The sequence below is a fragment of the Agelaius phoeniceus genome, chromosome 24, assembly GCF_051311805.1.
Source record: "Agelaius phoeniceus isolate bAgePho1 chromosome 24, bAgePho1.hap1, whole genome shotgun sequence".
NCBI lineage: Eukaryota > Metazoa > Chordata > Aves > Passeriformes > Icteridae > Agelaius > Agelaius phoeniceus.
This window is the reverse complement of record NC_135288.1, coordinates 912,128-931,523: the sequence shown is the minus strand read 5'-3', so window position 1 is coordinate 931,523 and position 19,396 is coordinate 912,128. Positions and strand designations below refer to the sequence as shown.

The following is a 19,396-nucleotide window of genomic DNA, read 5'->3' as shown; positions in this document are numbered from 1 at the left end:
TACAACATCTGGGTTCAGGATGCTGAAGGGATGCCAAACTCACCTTTGGTGTAGATGCACCCATGGACAGCACTCCAGAATATCTCGAGGACTGGACACCCACTGAGTGTTTTCCAGCCTGGGACTGGATGTTCCCTTTCATTCCCATTTCCTACTGATGCCACAGTACACAAAAAGGAAAAATAGACCCTGGCTACCCTGCTCTCCCTGCAATGGGTCCACTTGCCACCAGTTCTGTGGAGGTGACAGGAGAAGCTCCTGAATGACCAGTGGATTTTCTACACTTGGGCCACTGGAACCATCACTGGACCCCAAGGATTGATGGCCACTGTCACCCACGTGACCAAATGCAGCAAGAGAAGTTTCCTACTGAACAACCACTGTGCACCCTTAAACAAAGTCTGCACCCCTCCTCTCCCCAAAAGCTGTGGGTGACCCCCATGAAGGTCCCTCAGTACCTTCTCGTAGTACTGCAGCTCATAGTCCAGGATGACTCCATTGGGCTGGTCAGGCTGGGACCAGGACAGGGTGATGCTGTCCACAGTGCGGCTCACCTGGTGCATGATGGACACGGCAGAAGGGGCTGGAAGAGAGAGGGGGGACAGACAGTCAGACACCTGCACAGGTAGGACCCTCACCCTGGCAGGAGGGTTATTGCTCTTTGGAGCTTTGGAATTCACCTCCTGCACTGGGAGAGCTGTGCAGCAGTCAGGAGATCCTGGATTCTGCTGTTTGTAGAGAGCAGTGAGGGGAAAAAAATGGTTCTGCTGAATTGGTAGTTAGAAAACATGTAGGACAGTGCCTCAAGCAGGAAAATGGCAAAAGGAGCCCACGTTGGAGGAGGGACAGCACTGTTCCACCGCAAAGAGCCCCACCAGCCCCACAGCATGCACTCCTCCCTGCCTGCCATGGGGAAATGGGTGGTTTTTACTTTTCCATTCGCACAGAGCAGCTTCCCAAGGCCCGGGCAGGCTGGGGCTGCACGCTGCACATGCCAATCACGGGAGGCGCATCCAGCGCTGAGCAGGCAGCACAAAGCTGACCTGACACGCTGACAATGGAGAGCAGCCGGGCCGGCCCCCGCTCCTCGCAGCGAGCACAAAGGGCCCCGCCGGCCGCACACACCCGGGCCGCTCCCGCTGCCGGGACCCTCGGCCGGGAAAGCCGCCCCGGGAGCTGGGCTGGACAGGCCCACGGGCAGGGACCGGAGCGGGGAGCTGGGCTGGCAGCCCCACGGGCACGGACCGGAGCGGGGAGCTGGGCTGGCAGCCCCACGGGCACGGACCGGAGCGGGGAGCTGGGCTGGCAGCCCCACGGGCAGGGACCGGAGCGGGGAGACCCTGGGAAAGGCCGAGCGGCCCCGGCCCGGCGGGCTGGAGAGCCAACAGCCCGGGCTGCCTCAGTCCTGAGGGGCAGGAAACTCCTCGGAGCCTGCAGCTTCCCCTGAGGGCAGCTCCCATCTCTGCTCTGTGAGCAGGAACAGCTCCCAGGGAATGGCTGGAGCTCTGCCAGGGGGTTTAGGCTGGATATCAGGGAAAGGTTCTTCCCCCAGAGCGTGCAGGCACTGCCCAGGCTCCCCAGGGAATGGGCACAGCCCCAAGGCTGCCAGAGCTCCAGGAGTGCTCAGACAACGCTCTCAGGGATGCACAGATGGGATTGGTGGGGTGTCTGTGCAGGGCCAGGAGTGGGACTCGATGATCCCTGTGGGCCCATTCCAAGTGGGGATATTCTTTGATTCCAGGTGCTGACAGCTGATACCCCTATTTCACAGCCCTGCTGCAGGGCTGACACCCACAGCTGCCTGTGCTGGCTCCTCTCCCCACATCCCAGAGCAGTGAGAGGAGCCCTCCCCGTGCCCAGCCTGCTGCTGGCACTGCCAGCACATCCACCTCAGTGCAGGGCTACCCCAGACTTCCCCTAGTGCCAGCCCAGCCCTGGAGACAGAGCTTGAGCTGCAGTCAGCGTTAGCCCTGGCACAGCTGCCAGCACAGGCTCACCACTGCAGCAGCTGCAGGGCACAGGAGAAGCCTCAGGGCTAGGAGAGGACTGGAGAGTGGTAGCATGAAAGTTTTCCCATCACTTGCATGCCAGGCCAAATGGATGCAGAGTGGTTTGCACTCAGATGGGCTTTTCCCAAGTCCAACCCTTACAATATTTCATGGAAGAACAACTCATTTGGCAGCTCTGAGAAACAGCCTGGAGGAGCAGCACCCAGAGGAAGGCACCTCTCACCCATCTCTAGGCTGGCTCCTCTTGGCATCAGGGGCAGTGACAGGAGCTATGCCAGCTGGGGTTGCAGTGGCAGGACCGCAGTGCTTGGACAAGCATGGCCCCAGCATGTTCCTGCACATCACAATAAATTACCACTGAGCAACTCCTCTCCAACACACCAACAAAAGCCATTTTTCTGGTCCGCCGTCTGCCTCTTCACTGCTGCTTTTCTGACTCAGAGCACCGCAGTTCCCAGGATGCTCAATGTCTGGGTGCCAAGGGGCTGGGTTTGGCTAACACAAGACCTGCACCACACTGCTGCACCATTTTCCTTCACCTGCCTGGGTTCCCCCACTCCTGAAGGAAGGTGTGATGTGGATTAGCCTCAGCAGTGTTGTTGAGCTCCAGTTTTGTCCAGGAGAACAAAACTAGAAGGACAGCAGAGAACTTCATCCCTGGAAGTGTCCCAGGCCAGGCTGGATGGGGCTTGGAGCAACCTGGTCTGGTGGAAGGTGTCCCAGCCCATGGCAGGGGGTGGGACGAGATAATCTTTAAAGGCCCTTCCAACCCAAACCACGCCATGATTCCAACAGATCCTGAGGCCACTCCTTCCATCCATTTCTGCTTGAGCAAAGCCCCATTACCCAACAGTCAGAAACCCTCTGTGTCACCTCAGCCCTCCCCTCACTCCATGGCACTGCTCCCCTCCCACCTTGACATCCCTGTCCCACTGCTTCAGGCCACATCTTTCCAAACTCCTGGGAAGAGTTTCTCACGCTGGCGTGAAGATAAAACACAGGTAATGTTTCTGGAGCCTGTCAGCTCTTGCCAGAGCTCACTGCTTCCTTGTTCAAACAGATTCTGTAGGACATCTGCAATTTTCAAGACAAACATCTCTGTCTCTAGAGACCAGGCTCAGAAGGAAGATGTGCTGCAGATGCCCTGTGGCAGGGATGGCACCGGACTGAGGGAAGCACACAGCCCACAGTGTCTCTGCCAGCTGCTCTGGGAACTGATCCCACATTTACACACTGGGCTTTTCCAGGACAGGGGCCATGTACAGCCAGAGCTGTCCCACCACAACACCAGGATGTGGCAACATCCCATGATTCAGGCACAGCTTCAGTGGCCTTGCAGCTGGAGAAGCTCCTCAGCTCCAGGTTCCTCCTGGTAGGAGTGAGGTCTCTGGGATGTTCTTCCAGTTCCATGCACTGCACCCCAGCCTGGGAGTACAGGACCTCCCCAAGGCATCTCCTGCCTCTCCTGAGGGAGATGTACCAGACAACAGCAACAGCAGGACGTGTGAGACTCATGTGCTGCTGGTACCTGGTGAACCTGCTCTTGTTTGGCTCAGCAAAAAACCCAAATGAATGAGGTGGGGCTCATCAAACATGAGGCAAATGTGTTGCATGGTGGGAGGAGGAAGGGGGATGAATGACTACAGCAACCTCAGTGCCTTTCCTGCACCTGGGGCAAGGGAGGGGCTCTGGAAGAGCAGGAACCTCCCCAGTGCATGTCCTCAGTAACTGCTGCTCTTATCACAGACACCAGGGGAGTGCACAGCAATGAAATCACAGCAAGGCCTAGCTCAGAAGTGACCTCTGGATGTTTCTGGTCCCACAGGCTGGCAGAGTAATCTCAAAATCAAATAATTTTGCTCAGGACTGTGTCCAGATGAGACCTAGTGATCCCTATGGATGGGGCTCCCACAGGCTCTGAGCAGCAGCCCCCAGCTGCCTTGCTCTTAGGGGCAGAAACTTTCCCTCACATTCCACTGGGATTTTGCTGGTTGTGCCTTGTGGACGTTGCCACCATTCTCCCCCTCAATGCCCCTCAGCCTCCTCCTCTCCAGGCTGATCAGACCCAGCTCTCAGCTGCCCTCACCTCTGATGCTCCAGCCCCAGCCTCAGGGTAACCTCCTTGTCCTGCTGGACTGCTCCAGTTTGTCCATGAGTGTGATACTGGGAGCCCCAGAGGACACAGGAGCCCAGGTGTGGCCCTGAGACTGCTGAGCAGATGGAAACAATCAATCTCTCTCCAGGACTTTTTGCTAACAGAGCACAGCACTCTGCAGTGCCACAAAACATAGTCCTTTGTCACACCCTTTATGCCAGGTGAGGGCCTGAGGTGCACAGAGAGGCTCCCAGGCCTGTGAATCAGGGATGGGCTGGCACTGGATATATGAGCTTGAAACCAGTTTAGAGGAGCCAGCCAGACTCAGAGTGACTTTCCCAGGTCCAGTCAGCAGGAACAGCTTCAGCTGTATTCTGACACGATGCCCAGGCAGCTGACTGTGCCCTGTGACACACAGAGGAGATCAGATATGGAGAGTCCCCACTCTCAGAGCCTTGATCACCCCGTGATGTCACCAGGAAGGTGTGAACAGAGGTGGATTTATCCCGATGGGGCATCCAGAGGTAGGTGTGTCCCAAAAGTGCAAAAAACAAACAGATCTTCCTTCATTCCATAGCTGATGGAAACACTGCTCCTGACTGAATCCCTTAAGCCTCAATGCCATTTGATTGCACAGATTTCACAGAATATTTTGAGTTGGAAAGGATGCACAAAGATCACTAGTCCATCTCTGAAGTGAATGGTCCATATGGGGATCAAACCCACACCCTTGGCATTATCAGCACGGGGCACTGAGGCAAACCCAACTACTGCAGTCCTTGAAAGGCACTTTCTGCATCCTCTTGATCAGAGATGGCCTCAGATTCCTCACAGTGCAGCGCTGTGGCTTCCTTGAATTGCTGGAGAAATAAACCACACCAAAACCACCACTGGAGTGTAAAACAAGCTTAATGAAAATCCACTGATGTACAAAGCCAACACATCCCACACGGTGACCCCTCTGGGGCAGAGGCACGGGAAGGATGCCAGGGACACTTCGGTGGTCACCACCCTGAGCCCTGCATGGCCACACAGCACTGCTCACAGCCAGCCCCCGGCCCAGGCTGGGCATTTGGCAGTTTATCTCAATCCAGGGAGCAGAGCAGACTTCTGTGGCTGGGGCAGCTCTGCAGGATCAGCATGGGGGTGCTGACAGCTCTGCAGCACACACAGAGCACTGCCTGGGCTCAGGAGCTGGAAACCCTTGGGAAGGATGGGGTTCAGGAGGTCCCACCATGCTCAGGTCTTGCCAGCAGAGCTGCATGGCCATCACCTCCCTGAAGGGATCACCCCTGAGCTTTGCCAGGGCTGGACTGGCAGAACACCATCTGTGTCCTGGGCTGATCCCACAGCGTGGGCAGCAGCTCCAGGGAGGGGATTCTGCTCCTCTGCTTGGCTCTGGAGAGACCACCCTGCACTTCTGCCTCCAGCCCTGGGGTCCCAGCACAGAAAGGATGTGGAGGAGTTGGAGCAAGTCCAGAGGAGGCTGTGGAGATGCTCCAAGGGCTGGAGCCCCTCTGCCCTGGAGCCAGGCTGGGAGAGCTGGGGGGGTTCAGCCTGGAGAGGAGAAGGCTTCAGGGAGAGCTCAGAGCCCCTTGCAGGCCTAAAGGGCCTCCAGGAGAGCTGCAGAGGGACTGGGGACAGGGGATGGAAGGACAGGACACAGGGAATGGCTCCCACTGCCAGAGAGCAAGGCTGGATGGGATATTGGGAAGGAATTGTTCCCTGTGAGGGTGGGCAGGCCCTGGCACAGGGTGCCCAGAGCAGCTGTGGCTGCCCCTGGATCCCTGGCGGTGTCCAAGGCCAGGCTGGATGGGGCTGGGAGCAGCCTGGGACAGTGGAAGGTGTCCCTGCCATGGCAGGGGATGGAATGGGATGTGCTTTAAGGTCCCTTCCAACCAATCATTCTGGGATTTGAAGACATCTCAAGACATTGTCCTTTCAAACCAGGATGGCTCAGTGTCACAAGGTGGACATAGCGAGGCAGGTCTCAAATCCCACTACACACATATTTTCCATTAAGGCATCCTTAAGGAACACCTGGGATCTTAGGTCCTGCTTGACTGACTGTCTCCCAGAAGGCTCCCATACCCACTGGGGAGGAAATGTCTGGTCCCAGTGGGGTTTGGCAAGGGAAGCACCAAAGCCACTAGGCTGGTTCTGACCTGCCCAGAATTAGTGTAGCAGCTTCAGCCTCACAGAGGCCAATGCTTCTGGTACCACGAGGTGGGTCTAGCCCGTGTCAGGGCAGGGCTGACATATCCTGATGCTCTCACCTAACAAAAGGGTAACAGCCAAGGAAATGCATCCTGTGCTCTTGGCTTGGTCCCAGAGCCATGCTGTGGAGTCAGTACCAGCAGGACACACACAGCCCAGGCTGTGCTGCTCTGACCTCTCTCCATGGCTAGGTGAAGCAGCTGGACTAGATGATTGTTGTAGGTGTTTCCAACTGAAATATTCTATATTCCATTCCATTCCACAGACTGTGCTGAGGAAAGGGATGACCCAAGAGGCCCAGGTGCCTCCACACAGAGCAGAGAAGAGCTGTGAAGGCTGACAAGACTGAGCCCTCCTCTCCCACTGCCCCCTTCAGTTCCCTAGAGCACCCAATCCCAGGAATGATACTGGGATGGGACTCCCAGAGCTTCTGGTCCACCACCACACCAAGGAAGGGAAGCTGTATTAGGTGAATCTTTAAACCTCCAAGGATGGGGCTTCCCTCAGTAGCCCCTCTGTATCAGCAGCTCTTAGCCTTTCTGATTAGCTCTAGATACAATCCCAATTTTTGGTCATAAATCACATTCCTTCTCTGCCACATCCCTGTAAATGAGCCCCACATGTCCTGCCTCACAGGCACTGTAGCTGAGGCACATCCAGAATTTAAAATATATCTTCTAAAGGAAAAAAAAAAAAAGAGATCACAAGTGATGGTCTGGGTCCTGATTATGAAGCTGAAGCCACCTTTATGAAAGAGCTTCTTTTTTTTTTTTTTTTTTGAAAGAGCTTTTGCTAAAGATCCCATCCAGGCACATCTCTCTTTACAGCTTTACATCTTTGACTGAAAGCATGTCCAGGCCTCCCTGTGGCAGAGCTGCTCTCGGAGGATGCTGTGACATGAGGATAACACCTCCCTGAGCATGGAACCAGGGAGCTCCATGGCTCCAGAGCAGTACCTCAAGGCTGCTTCAGCAGCCTGTGCTAAAGGAAACCAAACCCCAGGTGGCACAGATCCATCACACAAAGGCAGCTTAACCTGCACTGATCCTCCACAAGAGGCTTTGGGTTCTGTGAGTAAGGATTTGCCTGATCTCCTGAAGGGACAAAGGGGGGTGTTGGTTGCACCATGAAGCCTCAGGATTGGCATAGCCAGAATCTGACTTTCATAAAAATATTTGCTTCTTTGGGACTTGCTGGAAATGATGAAAAGTATTAAGGGAAAGAAGGAAATGGAAGTAGGAAGGAACAAAATGTGAGTTTTCCAGGAGAAACAATCACTTTTTAATCACAGGAAAACCTGAAGAAGGTCACACCAAACCCAGGGCAGCACGATGAGACAGCACAAGAGCAGAGCAATTTAGCAGAGAATTGGGAAAAGCTCCATAACACCCAGGTCTGAACATCTGCACAAACCCAGGCAGAGCTAAAAATAGCTGAAACACTTGTGTTTGACCCCCTGAGTATGCTACAGACACACCCCCTGCTTCCTTTGAGGACTTCAGATGATGCTGAGCCCATCATGCCCCTGGGGAGGTTTCCCTCAGGCTCTCTTTTAAAATGCACCTTTTATTTTCAGGTTAAAGTTTATGGACTTCAGTTTCCAACTGCAGAAACTTTTCTGGGTTTTGTAACTAAATGGAGGAGGAGTCTTGAAGAAGAATATTGTCATCATGGACAAGCTGAAAAATAGTGAAAGTATTTCCTTCTTGTCTGTGGAGTGTCGGAACTGGAAGATCTTTAAGGTCCCTTGCAGCACAAATCAGCCAATGATTCTGTGATCCCTTTCTGTTTCTCAAGTAGTTTCCTGAGCACTTCACACATTTATCAGCCTGATGACTCCCTCCTCTACCTTTTCTAATTTTTTGTTAATCTCCTTTTCAAACATAAACCTCAAAACTGAGTTCAGTACCCAGGATCCATCTCTCCAGAGATAGCATCCATCTCCTGGCTGAGGTTTGATATTCCTCTGAGTGTGTCCAAGGTGACATTTCCCTGCCTCAGCTCAGCCCTGCAGAGCTGCTCTTCCCTCTCCCCTGGGCACTTCCACGGGGTATTTTTGGCTGTGCCCCCAGCTCAGGGAGGGGAGGAGACTGTTCCTGCATTTCCTATCATCCCAGTTCTGCTGGGAGCGGGGTGAGAGATCCTCGATGCATCCAAAGTTCATGTGATTGGTAAAACTCTCTCTAAAGCTCAGGGAAATTCATTAGGAGAAAGCTGACAAATAGCAGCAGGAGGGCATCACACAATGAAGAATTGTTTTGGGGCAATGAGAAAGAAATAGGTCCATTTCCCCCCTTGCTTCTATGTCTCTGAGATGATTTGAGGGTTCTTAGGCAGCTCACGTGTTTGTCTCTCTGAACCATCCCCACAACACCGCAACTCTGAGCAGTTCCAGGAGCCCCAGGACATCTCCTAGGACATCTTCCTCTTTTATTCAACAAGAGCTTCCATCTGGGAGCTGTTCCTTTCTCCCAGCCCTGCTTTTTCAACATCCTGAGCTCACCTCCCTCCTATCCCACCTCTATCTGCCTCACCCCTGGAAGAGTCTAAGGCCAGATTGGATGGGGCTTGGAGCAGCCTGGGATAGTGGAAGGTGTCCCTACCCATGGGAGGGGGTGGAATAAAATGATCTTCAAGGTCCCTTTCAACCCAACCCAGTCTGGGATTCTGTGATTTTATGATTCAGTGTATTCTGGTTAATCCCATCCCAAAGGACCCATCAGGGCATCTTTGTCTAATAGACTTTGATAGCAGAGGCCAATTTTCTGTGTCAGGTCCTGACTCTTGGGCCACCACCACTGCCAGTGTTTTTTAGGAAGTCTGGCTCCAATAAACCAAGCCCACATCCAGCTACACAAATATCCATGGCACTCCAGGGCCACTTTGCAGCCTTGGTGCTGCTGTGACCTGGAAGGTCACAGTGTGCAGGCTGGGAAGCTGGACCACTGCTGTAAAGGGAATAAAATGGGAAAAGACCCTGCCACCAGCCAGGGCAGCACTGCAGGGAGCAGCCCAGGGGCTCAGACTCTGCTGGCAGCATCTTCTGGGAGTGTCTGGTGGGACTGTGTGGCTCCAGCCTGCAGGGGGGACACGAGGATCTTTCCACAGCTTCTCTTTCATCATCTTTAGACCCATTTAAAAGGCTGCCATGCAATCTTCCTCCCAGTCTGCAGCCAGCCCCCCCTCACCTGCCAGGCCCAAGGCTGAGCCCCTACTCCTGGCTAGTGGGGCAGCGCTGTCGAGATCCCGGTAAAATCAAAGCATCCATTCCTCTGCTGGCTTAGCTGGGAGAATCAGGTTACAGGCAGCAAACCCCCTATCTCTGATCACTTTAATTCCACTAACCCATGTCATGTCAGACAGAGTCAACATTTGCTCTGGAAAACACTCACGACTCAGAGAGAGCAAAGCCAGCCCAGCCCCTGGCCTCTCCCTGGCAACACTTTGAAATCACCCAGGGGAAAAGGCGAGGTGAACAGCTGGGAGCTTTCCAGCATCTCCTCGGAGCCCTCCTGACAGATCTCGGTCCCCGGAGTGTCAGGTTACTGGACGGGGTGGGGGGGGGGACGGACTGCTTTTATTATAGGAAGGTCAGCAGGGAATTCTGGCATTTTCAATTACCCCGTGCAGCAGCGGCTGTGATCGGGGTCAGGATTAACTGCCTGACCCGCGGCTGAAGAGAGAGTGGCAGGGAAATGCACCATGATGCTGCAAGGCACCAGCCAGTCCAGAGGCCACAGGACAGGGCAGGGAATGGGGAGATGTGGGGCAGAAGGCTCTGTCAGGGCAGAATTTCTGTCAGAGCATCTGGCAGGGGATGCCTGTGACTGTCCTGCCACTGTGTGAAGGGGGAGACTTGGAAAGCCTTGGGGGAAGGGGGCAAGCTCCCCTCTCACTGCCTTCACCCAGGGACTCAGTCTGAGTGGGAGACCCAGGCAGCTCCAACATGTGGGAAGCAGGATTCCCTGTGGGTCCAGAGCATTCCCTGTGGGTCCAGAGCAGGGCATTCCCCAGGACAGCGTTCCCACACCCTGTGCAGTGAGGCTGGAGGTGATGCTCTGCAGCAGCCAGGGCAGTGCTGTGATCAGTCACAGAGCAGGCACAGGGGTGGGGGTGAGCACTTTTTCTCCAGCATGGGCAGAGGGGACAGACAGGACAACTGACCCCCACATTCCCAGAGACCTGGAAGTCTCTCACCACTGTCTCACCTGCAGGACACCCAATCCAAAGCAGCCCTCCCTCCTTGCCCCATGGCACCCCAGTCCCACACAGTCCCCAGCAGGTGGGACAGTACAGCCTGTCACTGTACAATGGTCCAACTGTCCCCACTCCAGCTGCCACCACTGACCCCAAGGATCCTGTTTTTTGTGCTCCTGTTCAGCTCAGAGTCCAAACACATCCAGGTATTGAACTGAAAATCAGTTTCTCTGGTTAAAACCTCCCTCATTTTTTGCTTTTCTGGGTAAAACTCCCTCTGGCCATTTAAGCATCACAGGCTTTCAGACCATGGGCCCTCCTGGAGAATGCATTTGAACTCAGATGCCTTCCTCCAGCACGAGCACTGAATGCACCACAGTGAGGAATACCTGGATGAAGAAGGGAAGAAGGGAGGATTCTTCACCTGCCCTCCATGGTGACCCTGGTGACCCTGTTTTGCATGGGAGATGAGGCCCTCCAGAAGCCCCTCCACCAGCACTTGTGTGTCTGTGACCCTCCTGCTGAAAGGGTTCATTATTCCTTGGACTATTACAATATTTGTCCCCCCAGTTCCTTTCCCAGTTCAGCCCCTGTGATGCCATGTTCAGGAGCCACACACTTTTGGAGCCAATTGTCTCCAGCAGAAGCTGAGGAAAGCAAGGAATGGCAGCACTGGGGCTCTTTAATAAGCAACATTTGCCCTTAAAGGAGTAAAAATTCTCAGGTCTGGGATATTCCTGGACTTGCTGGAGCTCTGGAAAATTGGTGTTTCACAGTGTGTGAGGTTTTTGTTCCGAGGTGGCCCCATCAGTGGTACCCATGCTGTGTCAAGTGTCTGGAAAACTTCCCAGTGGGCCCAGCCTGCAGCTCCTTGAGTCTGTAACTACAAACGCTGGAAAATCTTAAAAACATGGCAAAGCAGCCCAAAGCTGGTCCTGGCTGCAGCCCCACTTAAATCAAGGCAGGCTTTGGTGTAGATTACAGCCTTAAAAGCAGTTGCTAATGCCACAAGCCCAGCGACTTGGCCCAGGCAGCCGAGGGTTTGGCTGTGTTTGAGCTCTTTGTTCAGTGGGGTTTGCAGTCGCATTTGCATGTGTCACCCGGCCTGCAGGGCTTTGTTCCCACACACAGGAGCTGCTCCAGAGGCTCCTGGCACTCCCCACACTGCTGCCAGAGCTGCTTTGGGGTCACAAGGTGCCAAGGGTGTCCCCACCTCCTGGACCCCACTGCACGTGGAAAACTCCTCTGCTCCAGATCATGGCATGTCCCCAGCAAAAGGCTGCAGGGACGCAGGAACACAGAGGGAGCCAGACCCCCCCCCCCTCCAACCTACCCCCCAGATTTTCCATAAAAATATACTTTCCCAAAAAGTGCCAATTAATTGCTGGCATTAATTGCATTAATTGCAATGATAACTGCCCTTAGGAACAACCTGACTTCAAAATTTCAAACATAGAAAGCTTAGAGCTATAGTCCTTGAAAGAAAGAGTGATGTCTGCTGCAGAGCATTCCTGGAATCACAGAATGGTTCAGGTTGGAAGGGACCTTTCCACCCCTGCCATGGCAGGGACACCTTCCACTGTCCCAGGCTGCTCCCAGCCCCATCCAGCCTGGCCTTGGACACTGCCAGGGATCCAGGGGCAGCCACAGCTGCTCTGGGCACCTGTGCCAGGGCCTGCCCACCCTCACAGAGGGGAATTCCTTCCCAATATCCCACCTAACCCTGCCTTCTGGCAGTGGAAGCCATTCCCTGTGTCCTGTCCCTCCATCCCCTGTCCCCAGTCCCTCTGCAGCTCTCCTGGAGCCCCTTCAGGCCCTGCAAGGGGCTCTGAGCTCTCCCTGGAGCCTTCTCCTCTCCAGGTGAACACCCCCAGCTCTCCCAGCCTGGCTCTGGAGGGGCTCCAGCCCTTGCAGCATCACTAAGTCTTGCTAATTTGTGACTGAACCTTTTCCCTTGCTCTCTTGCATGGCAAACTCCACCAGTTTCCCTGTGTAGGGGAAAGTTTTGGAAATCCCATTTTCTCTTGGGAAGAGCATTCCCTGCCCAGCCCCAGAGATGCAGCTGCCTCCTGCACCCTGCCAGGGCGGGGATGGCCATGGACCAGCCTGCGGAGGGCCAGGCACTGTGAGCATCTTCCTGCTTGCACAGGGGCACACAGAGACTCATCCCTTCCCACAGGGACCCCAAGAAGGACTGAAGGACACCCAGCCAGGAAGCTGCAGTAACCCCTTTGGAACAACTGCCAGCTTCCCCACCTGCCCCAGGGCACTGCCCCAGGGCTGTGTTTGCCAAGGGCAGCAGGAGACATGAATCAGCCATCTGGAACACAGGAGGAAAGGAGAGCCCTGGAGCCATCCCATCAGCTCCCAGCACAGCACAGAGCAGGGATGGTGGCACACTGAGGGAGCCCCTGATTTAGCAGAAGGGACTTTCCACCCCATCCATCATGGACAGACTGTTGTTTCTGACCAAAGTCAGCTCCAGCATTAGAATAGGTTTCTGAAGCCCCAGGCAGGTGTGGAAAAACAGTCCTCAAACTCATGGTGTAATTTATGCAACAGGGAAGCCTGGGAGTGAGCAGGAGGAGGAGCCCACAGAGATGGTGGTGGCAGGGAAGGGCATCTGCTCGGGAAGCTCCAGCAGTGCTGCCCATCCCCTGCTCTGCCAACATCCCCCAACTGCCCACCACAGGAGAGGGAAGAGGCTCCTGAAGAGCCAGCAGCTGACAAAGCTCCTGCCATCTGCTGCAGATGGTCTCCAGGGGCAGAGGAGAAGGGATTTGGGCACGGCAGGATCCCTCCTGGGCACTCGCTGCCAGCTGCTGCAGGCTGGGGGATGCAGTGAAGGCAACAGGCTGGGGCAACAAGAGAGGGGAGGAGGGCAGCAAAAGCAAAGCCACATCACATTTTGGTGGCCATCAGGGTGAAGATGGGAGCTGTGGGTGAGTGGAAGAGGGAGAGAAGATAGATGACAGAACCAGGATGGTGACACGGGTCCATGGAAGGCAAGGTCTGGAACTTTACTGGTGGAAGAGAAGCAGCCATGAGGATGTCAAGGTTTCAGGAGGTTTGGAGTGTGGGAGCAGGCTGAATTGTGACAGAAACACATCCAGGGAAGTCTCCAAAAGATGAAACCCGGGATTTAAGTGACCTCAGGACAGCAGCCCAGCAGATCCTCCAGTTTGCTCAGAGGAACAGGCTTTGTCCTGGCTCCTCCATGTGTGAGATGGCTCCAAAGCTCAGGAAATTTCTGCTTTTCCCACTTCTGTGTCAGTTTTCTGCACAAGAAGTACCCTACCAGGTCTTGAAACATCAAGAAGTATGAAAGTGCTTCTCATGGACCTCAGTCACCTCAGCTCAGCTGAGGCTTCCCCACTCGGGTCATTGTGGTCTCCCATTTCTGCAGTTCCTGGACAGACTTCACAGAACCACTTCCAGCTTGCAGTTTCCCAAATCAAATGTTTTACTGCTGTCCTGACAGAGTCTCCTGTATTTCCATAGAAAATCAGTGATTTCATTGGGAAAAAAGGCAATGATCTACATAGGCTCATGTACAAAGACCTGATGTGCTGCCTGTCTCTTGATGGCTCAGGACTAATTCTCTTCCTGAAAGGTGTTTTAGCTAAAGCCAGGACTGAATTAGAGGAAAATTCCCATCCCTAGAAGTGTCCCAAGGCCAGGCTGGACAGAGCTTGGAGCAGCCTGGTCTAGTGGAAGATGTCTCTGCCCATGAGAGGGAGTAGAATGAGCTGAGCTTTAAGGTCCCTCCAGCACAAACCAGATTCTGGGATTCTGGGATTTGAACTGGTATTCAGGCTGATCTAACACATCTCTGGGCTAGAACCTTTGAAACTTAGTCAAATGAAGAGCAATGGGCATAAATCATAGCTTGGGAGGGTCAGGTTGGCCATCAGAAGTTGTTCCCTCCCTAGGAGGGTGGTGCAGATCTGGGACAAGTCAGTGGGACATGGGGAGAGTTCTGCCTTTGGAGATAACCAACAACTGTCTACCCAAAGCCATGACTTTGCTTATGTACTGTTGGCAGCAGCCCTGCTGTAAGTGGGAAGTTGGATGAGGAATCTGAGATACTCAAATGTTACAACTTCCTGCCTTTTATTCTGGAACAAACAGGAAAGTGGAGTGTCAAAATCTTGTTGAAGTTCAAGGCCAGCTTGGATGGGGCTTGGAGCAACCTGTGCTAGTGGAAGGTGGCCCTAGCCATGGCAGGGGGTGGGACTGGGTGATCTTTAAAGTCCCTTCCAACCCAAACCATTCTGGGATTCTATTATAAACAAATACTCAGAGCTTTGAAGCTCTGGAAAGCTCATTCCAGCCCTTTGAGGTAATTTCTGCACTTTCCCAGGTTCTGGTTTCACAGACACTAACTCCTGGCTGCAGCAGGGCCCAGCTGAGCAGCACAAGAGAGAACAGGAGGAGCCACTGCTCCTGCTTGTGTCCAGAGCCACTGCTCCTGCTTGTGTCCACGGGCTCTCCTGTGCCTCCCTCCCAAGAAGGGAGCCAGACACATCCTCTGACACAGCGAAAGTGAGAAGATAAAAGCAAGGCTCCCTGTGCCCCAGGCAGTACAAGTCGCCTGTCCCTGTCTAGCCAGCAGCATCACTAATGTGACAAGCAAACAGCAGGCTGGGATGGCTGGTGAGAAGGTCTGGTCCTGCCCAGCTCCTCCCTTCACCTCACCTGCTCCCCGAGCTCTCCATGCCCCTCCTGCCTCTGCCAGCAGAGCTCCAGGGCCGTGGCTGCAAGGGAATTGTTTTGCTTGAAGGTGAGGGGGAAAAACCCCTCCTTTCTGCACAACCTGGGATCTGTCTCACCTGTGCTCCATCGCTCATGGATCAACTCCTCAAGGTTTGTAGCAGGATCAGGCTGGGCTCAGTCCAGTGCTAGGAGACCCCAGCAGAGCAGGGCCATGGCCCATGTCCTCACTTTGGACCGTGGTCACCTGTCCTTGAGCTCAGGGGCTCCTCCAAGGCCTGGCAGGACAGCCCTCCCCAAAAGACCCTGCGTGGCTGGGACACAACCTGGGCTGTGCCAGCCACTGAAATTCAAACCAGACTGATGCCTGGCATGCACCTGGGACAGAGCTGTGAGCTGCACATCTTCCTGGCCAAGAGACCTAGAGACATGGAAGGTTGGAAAAAACCTCCAAGATCATCAAGTCCAACCTTTGACTGAATGCCATTTTGTCCACTAAGCCATATCACCATGTTGTGACATACTGCTGGAAAATGCCACCCAGAATAATAATGCAAATAATCATAACAACTTTTCTGGATCTATAGAGGGGCAGAAATCATCTTGATGGGTTTATCAGGACAGTGGATTGATTTCCTTCACCACACACTCCTTGTATTCCCTCTGTAAGGGCCCTTTATGGCTCTCTGTGGCTCTGTTTGCAGCCAAGAGCCTCTGACATCAGCACTAATCCTCCCTCCTTATCCCCTGTGACAAGAGTTGCTCACAAAAGGGACACATTCCCAAGAGCCTGGATGCTCTCTTACCCCCACCACTGGGAGGTCTTGAATTTGTCTCTGGATACTCCAGAGCCCAAGGCTTCTTCCTCCCTCCTCAGGTCAGAGAAGCCAGTTACCAAGAAGTGCTCTTGCCACTGCTATTAACTCATCCCTGACCATGGAGCCCTTGCCTTCAGCTGTCCCAGGGCACTCAGCCTGTCCAAGGTGTGGACAGAGCCTGCCAATCCTCACAGCACCAAGACTCTCCCCACTCCCCAGCAGTCCCAAAGAAAGGCCACAAATTAGTAGTCAGGGGCTGCCAGCAAGAGCTGGTGCCTGGCAAGGCTCTCAATTAGTCAAGTGTTGTTATCCAGAGCCCTGGGCTCAGCTCCTTGACCCCTTGGGATGCTGGCACGGCTCTCAGCCACCCTCTTGGCACAGATCATTTGTTGAGGAATGGCTGGGAAAGGACTTTTGGTGGCACCCAGGCTCTGTCATGGTCCCTGCAGACAGGACTGTGGCACATGGACAGTCCTGGATTTCACTCCTGAAGGGATGCTGGGCTTTGGAGGACGAGGTACTGCTCAGCTGCAGGGTGTGAGAAGCAGCAGTGCAGGTGAGCTGCAGATGCACAGTGTGGAGCTGGAGGTTGAGGAGAGCCTGCTGGGAAGAGCAGAGAGAAAACCCAGCCTGGGCTCAGAGGTGACAGAAGGCATTGCCCAGGAAGGCAGGTGGATCATGTTTATGGGGATGCAGTTTGCTGGAAGGGGTCATGGCCATGGGATGATGGTCACCCAACCATCACCCAGCATGTGCCGCCCACCTGGCCACACTCAGGACCTTCCTTCCCTCTGGCTGCTCTACAGGGGTTGTTTTCTTACTCTCACAGGAGATTTCTCCTGGGATCCCAGAATGGTTTGGATTGCAAGGGATATAAAACCTCATCACCCCTTGCCATGGGCTGGGACAGCTTCTGCTATCCCAGGGTGCTCCAAGCCACATCCAACCTGGTTTTGGGCAATTCCAGGGATGGGACAGCTACAGCTTCTCTGGGCAACCTATGCCAGGGCCTCCTCACCTTCCCAGGGAAGAATTCCTTCCCAATATTCCATCTAGTCCTGTCCTCTGGCAGTGGGGAGCCATCCCCCCTTGTCCTGGCACTCTATGCCCTTATAAAATGTGGGTGCTGAAGAACTGGTGACCCCTGAAGGTTTTGGATGCTGTTGGTGATGGGGCATCTCTCCTCAGTCCTGCAGCACAGAGGGTCCCCAGCACACACCCTGTGTCCCTTGGGGAACCAGGGGGATTTTCCTTGCTTCCTGCAGGGCTGCAGGACCCCGAGGGGTGGTGGGCACTTTGCTTTGTCCAGCTGTGGCAGGAGCATGACCCCATCACACATTCAACAATGGAGCCCCAGCTGGCTCCTCCATGCAGAGCCAAGGCAGAAGGAGGCTCATCCTCCCTCTGCTCCCTCTCCTCTCCCCCAGCACCCCCCATTCTCCTGTCCCAGCTCTGCCTTTGTGTCTGCAGTTTCTGTTACCAACTGTTAATGATCTACATCAAGGCTGCCAGGCAGTGCCGGTGCGAGTGTAAGCAGAAGAATCCAGAGCCTCTAATTACAGAGGAATTAGCAAGCAGACAGTTAGTGTTTACTGCTAATGAATAGATACATTAAGAGAGACATCACACAGGCTGAGAAGTGTGAGCCCTGATAATAAAGGAGTGTCAAACCAGGAAAACACAAGGAGGAGGATGCAGGGGACTGAAAAGGATTTGCCTTCGACTCAGCTCGCTGGTTTTGCTCAGGTGGGAGCAGCCACGGGTGATCCATGAAGGTTCAAGCACAGCAGAGAAATGCAAGTATGAAATATGAGCATCAAATGATTAATCCATAGTACAGAACCACGGTGGGAGGGTGCAGAGCCCCTTCCCAGCTCCAGGCAGCATTACAGCCACCCCATCTCCATCAGGTAAAGGAAGCTCATCATCCAGACCCATTCCTCTCTCCTCCTTGGGGCAGCCCTGTCTCTGCCTGGAGCCAAACCATGGCTCAGCCTGTGTCAGACCTGCCTCCAGGGCTTCAAAAACACCCTGGCCCCACTCCCAAGCTAGCCCCAGATCACAGGGCACCATAAGAATTCCCCCAGACATTTCTGCAGGTTCCCTCTGTCCTCACACTCTGGAAGTGATGCCCAAGTGATGCCCACCTGCCCTTCTGCTGTTTTACCCCACCCACCACCCCTGGCATCCAGGACACACCATGGCCTCCAGGTGATTCACCCATGGCTGCCAAATTCAGCCCTGGGGGTCAGGTAGTGTCCAGGGCACTTCAGAGGGACCAGAATCTCTCCTGCTCCCAGCAGGGCTGTGCCTCACTGGCATCCTTCCAGCTCAATCCCATTCAGCCAAGCCGCAGCCCCGGCTGTGCCCAGCTCCAGATGGCTTCCAGGTGGGCTGGGAAGGCAGCCCCTGGCCAGCAGCTCAGTGGGGCTCCCTGCCACCAGCACAGCTGCCAGGGGGCTGCTGGGGACCCTCCTGGGAGCAGCACTAGCAGCCACTCTGACCATCCCTCCCCCAGCAAACACACCCTGCACAGAGCTGGAGACCCTGACTGAAACCCTCCCAGCTCTGTGCTTCAGCTGCTTCACCAGGTGACTCTGCAGTGGCACAGGAACTGGAGCAGATTCCCAGACCATTATCCCAAATATTCATCTCCCAGCCCCTCTCCTGTGCAGCTCTCCTTTGCTTTCTCAGTCTGGCCTGGCTCTCTTTATAGTCCAAGCAGGGACTGCAGCTCCCATCAAAATGCTGGAGCCACCTCACCTTCCCTCCCCAGGAACCAGGAGTGTGTCTGCAACACTCTGATGGTGCCTGCAATGATGCTTGGAGGCAACAGCCTCAGGCCCAGCCACACCCAGTGCTGGAGAGTGATGCTGTGACACCAGGGGACAGTGCCACCAGCTGTTCTGCTGCCATGATGGGGAGGCAGCTCTGCCTTGGGACATGCTTCAGATTTTCACTGAAATAAGGGATATTTTGACACCCAGGGCTTGGAATTCACTCTGGAATTGCCAGGCACTCATCACCACCAACATTATGGAATAAGCAACACCTCACCCCATTCTTGTCCCCTTCCAGCCCACAGGGGCTCAGCCAGCACTGCCCAGGGACACTGCCCACCCCTGATGCCTCAGGTTTTAGCTTTTATATTTTTCAGATTCTATTCTGCTTTAGTATGTAAGTCTGGGCTTCATATTAGGGGATGGTGAGCTCTCTTTACAGAATAGGTAGATAAAACAATTCCTGCTCTAGCTGGGGAACAAGGACAGCTGATCCAGATCTCAGGCCAAAGAGCATAAACTGTGGACCAAAGAGAGAAAACAAGAAGGATGGGACTGCATGGGCTA

General features: G+C 54.4%; 1 protein-coding gene across 4 annotated transcripts in view; it reads right to left on the bottom strand.

The window, feature by feature from the left end:
- Positions 1-19,396, bottom strand: part of EPHB2 (EPH receptor B2) — a 136,458-nt gene that overhangs the window by 28,533 nt on the left and 88,529 nt on the right. For all 4 annotated transcript variants that reach the window (XM_077190107.1, XM_077190108.1, XM_054647644.2 and 1 more), the window contains exon 6: positions 459-583. In XM_077190107.1, the coding sequence (XP_077046222.1) occupies positions 459-583 (125 nt within the window). The remainder of the gene's footprint in view (positions 1-458; positions 584-19,396) is intronic.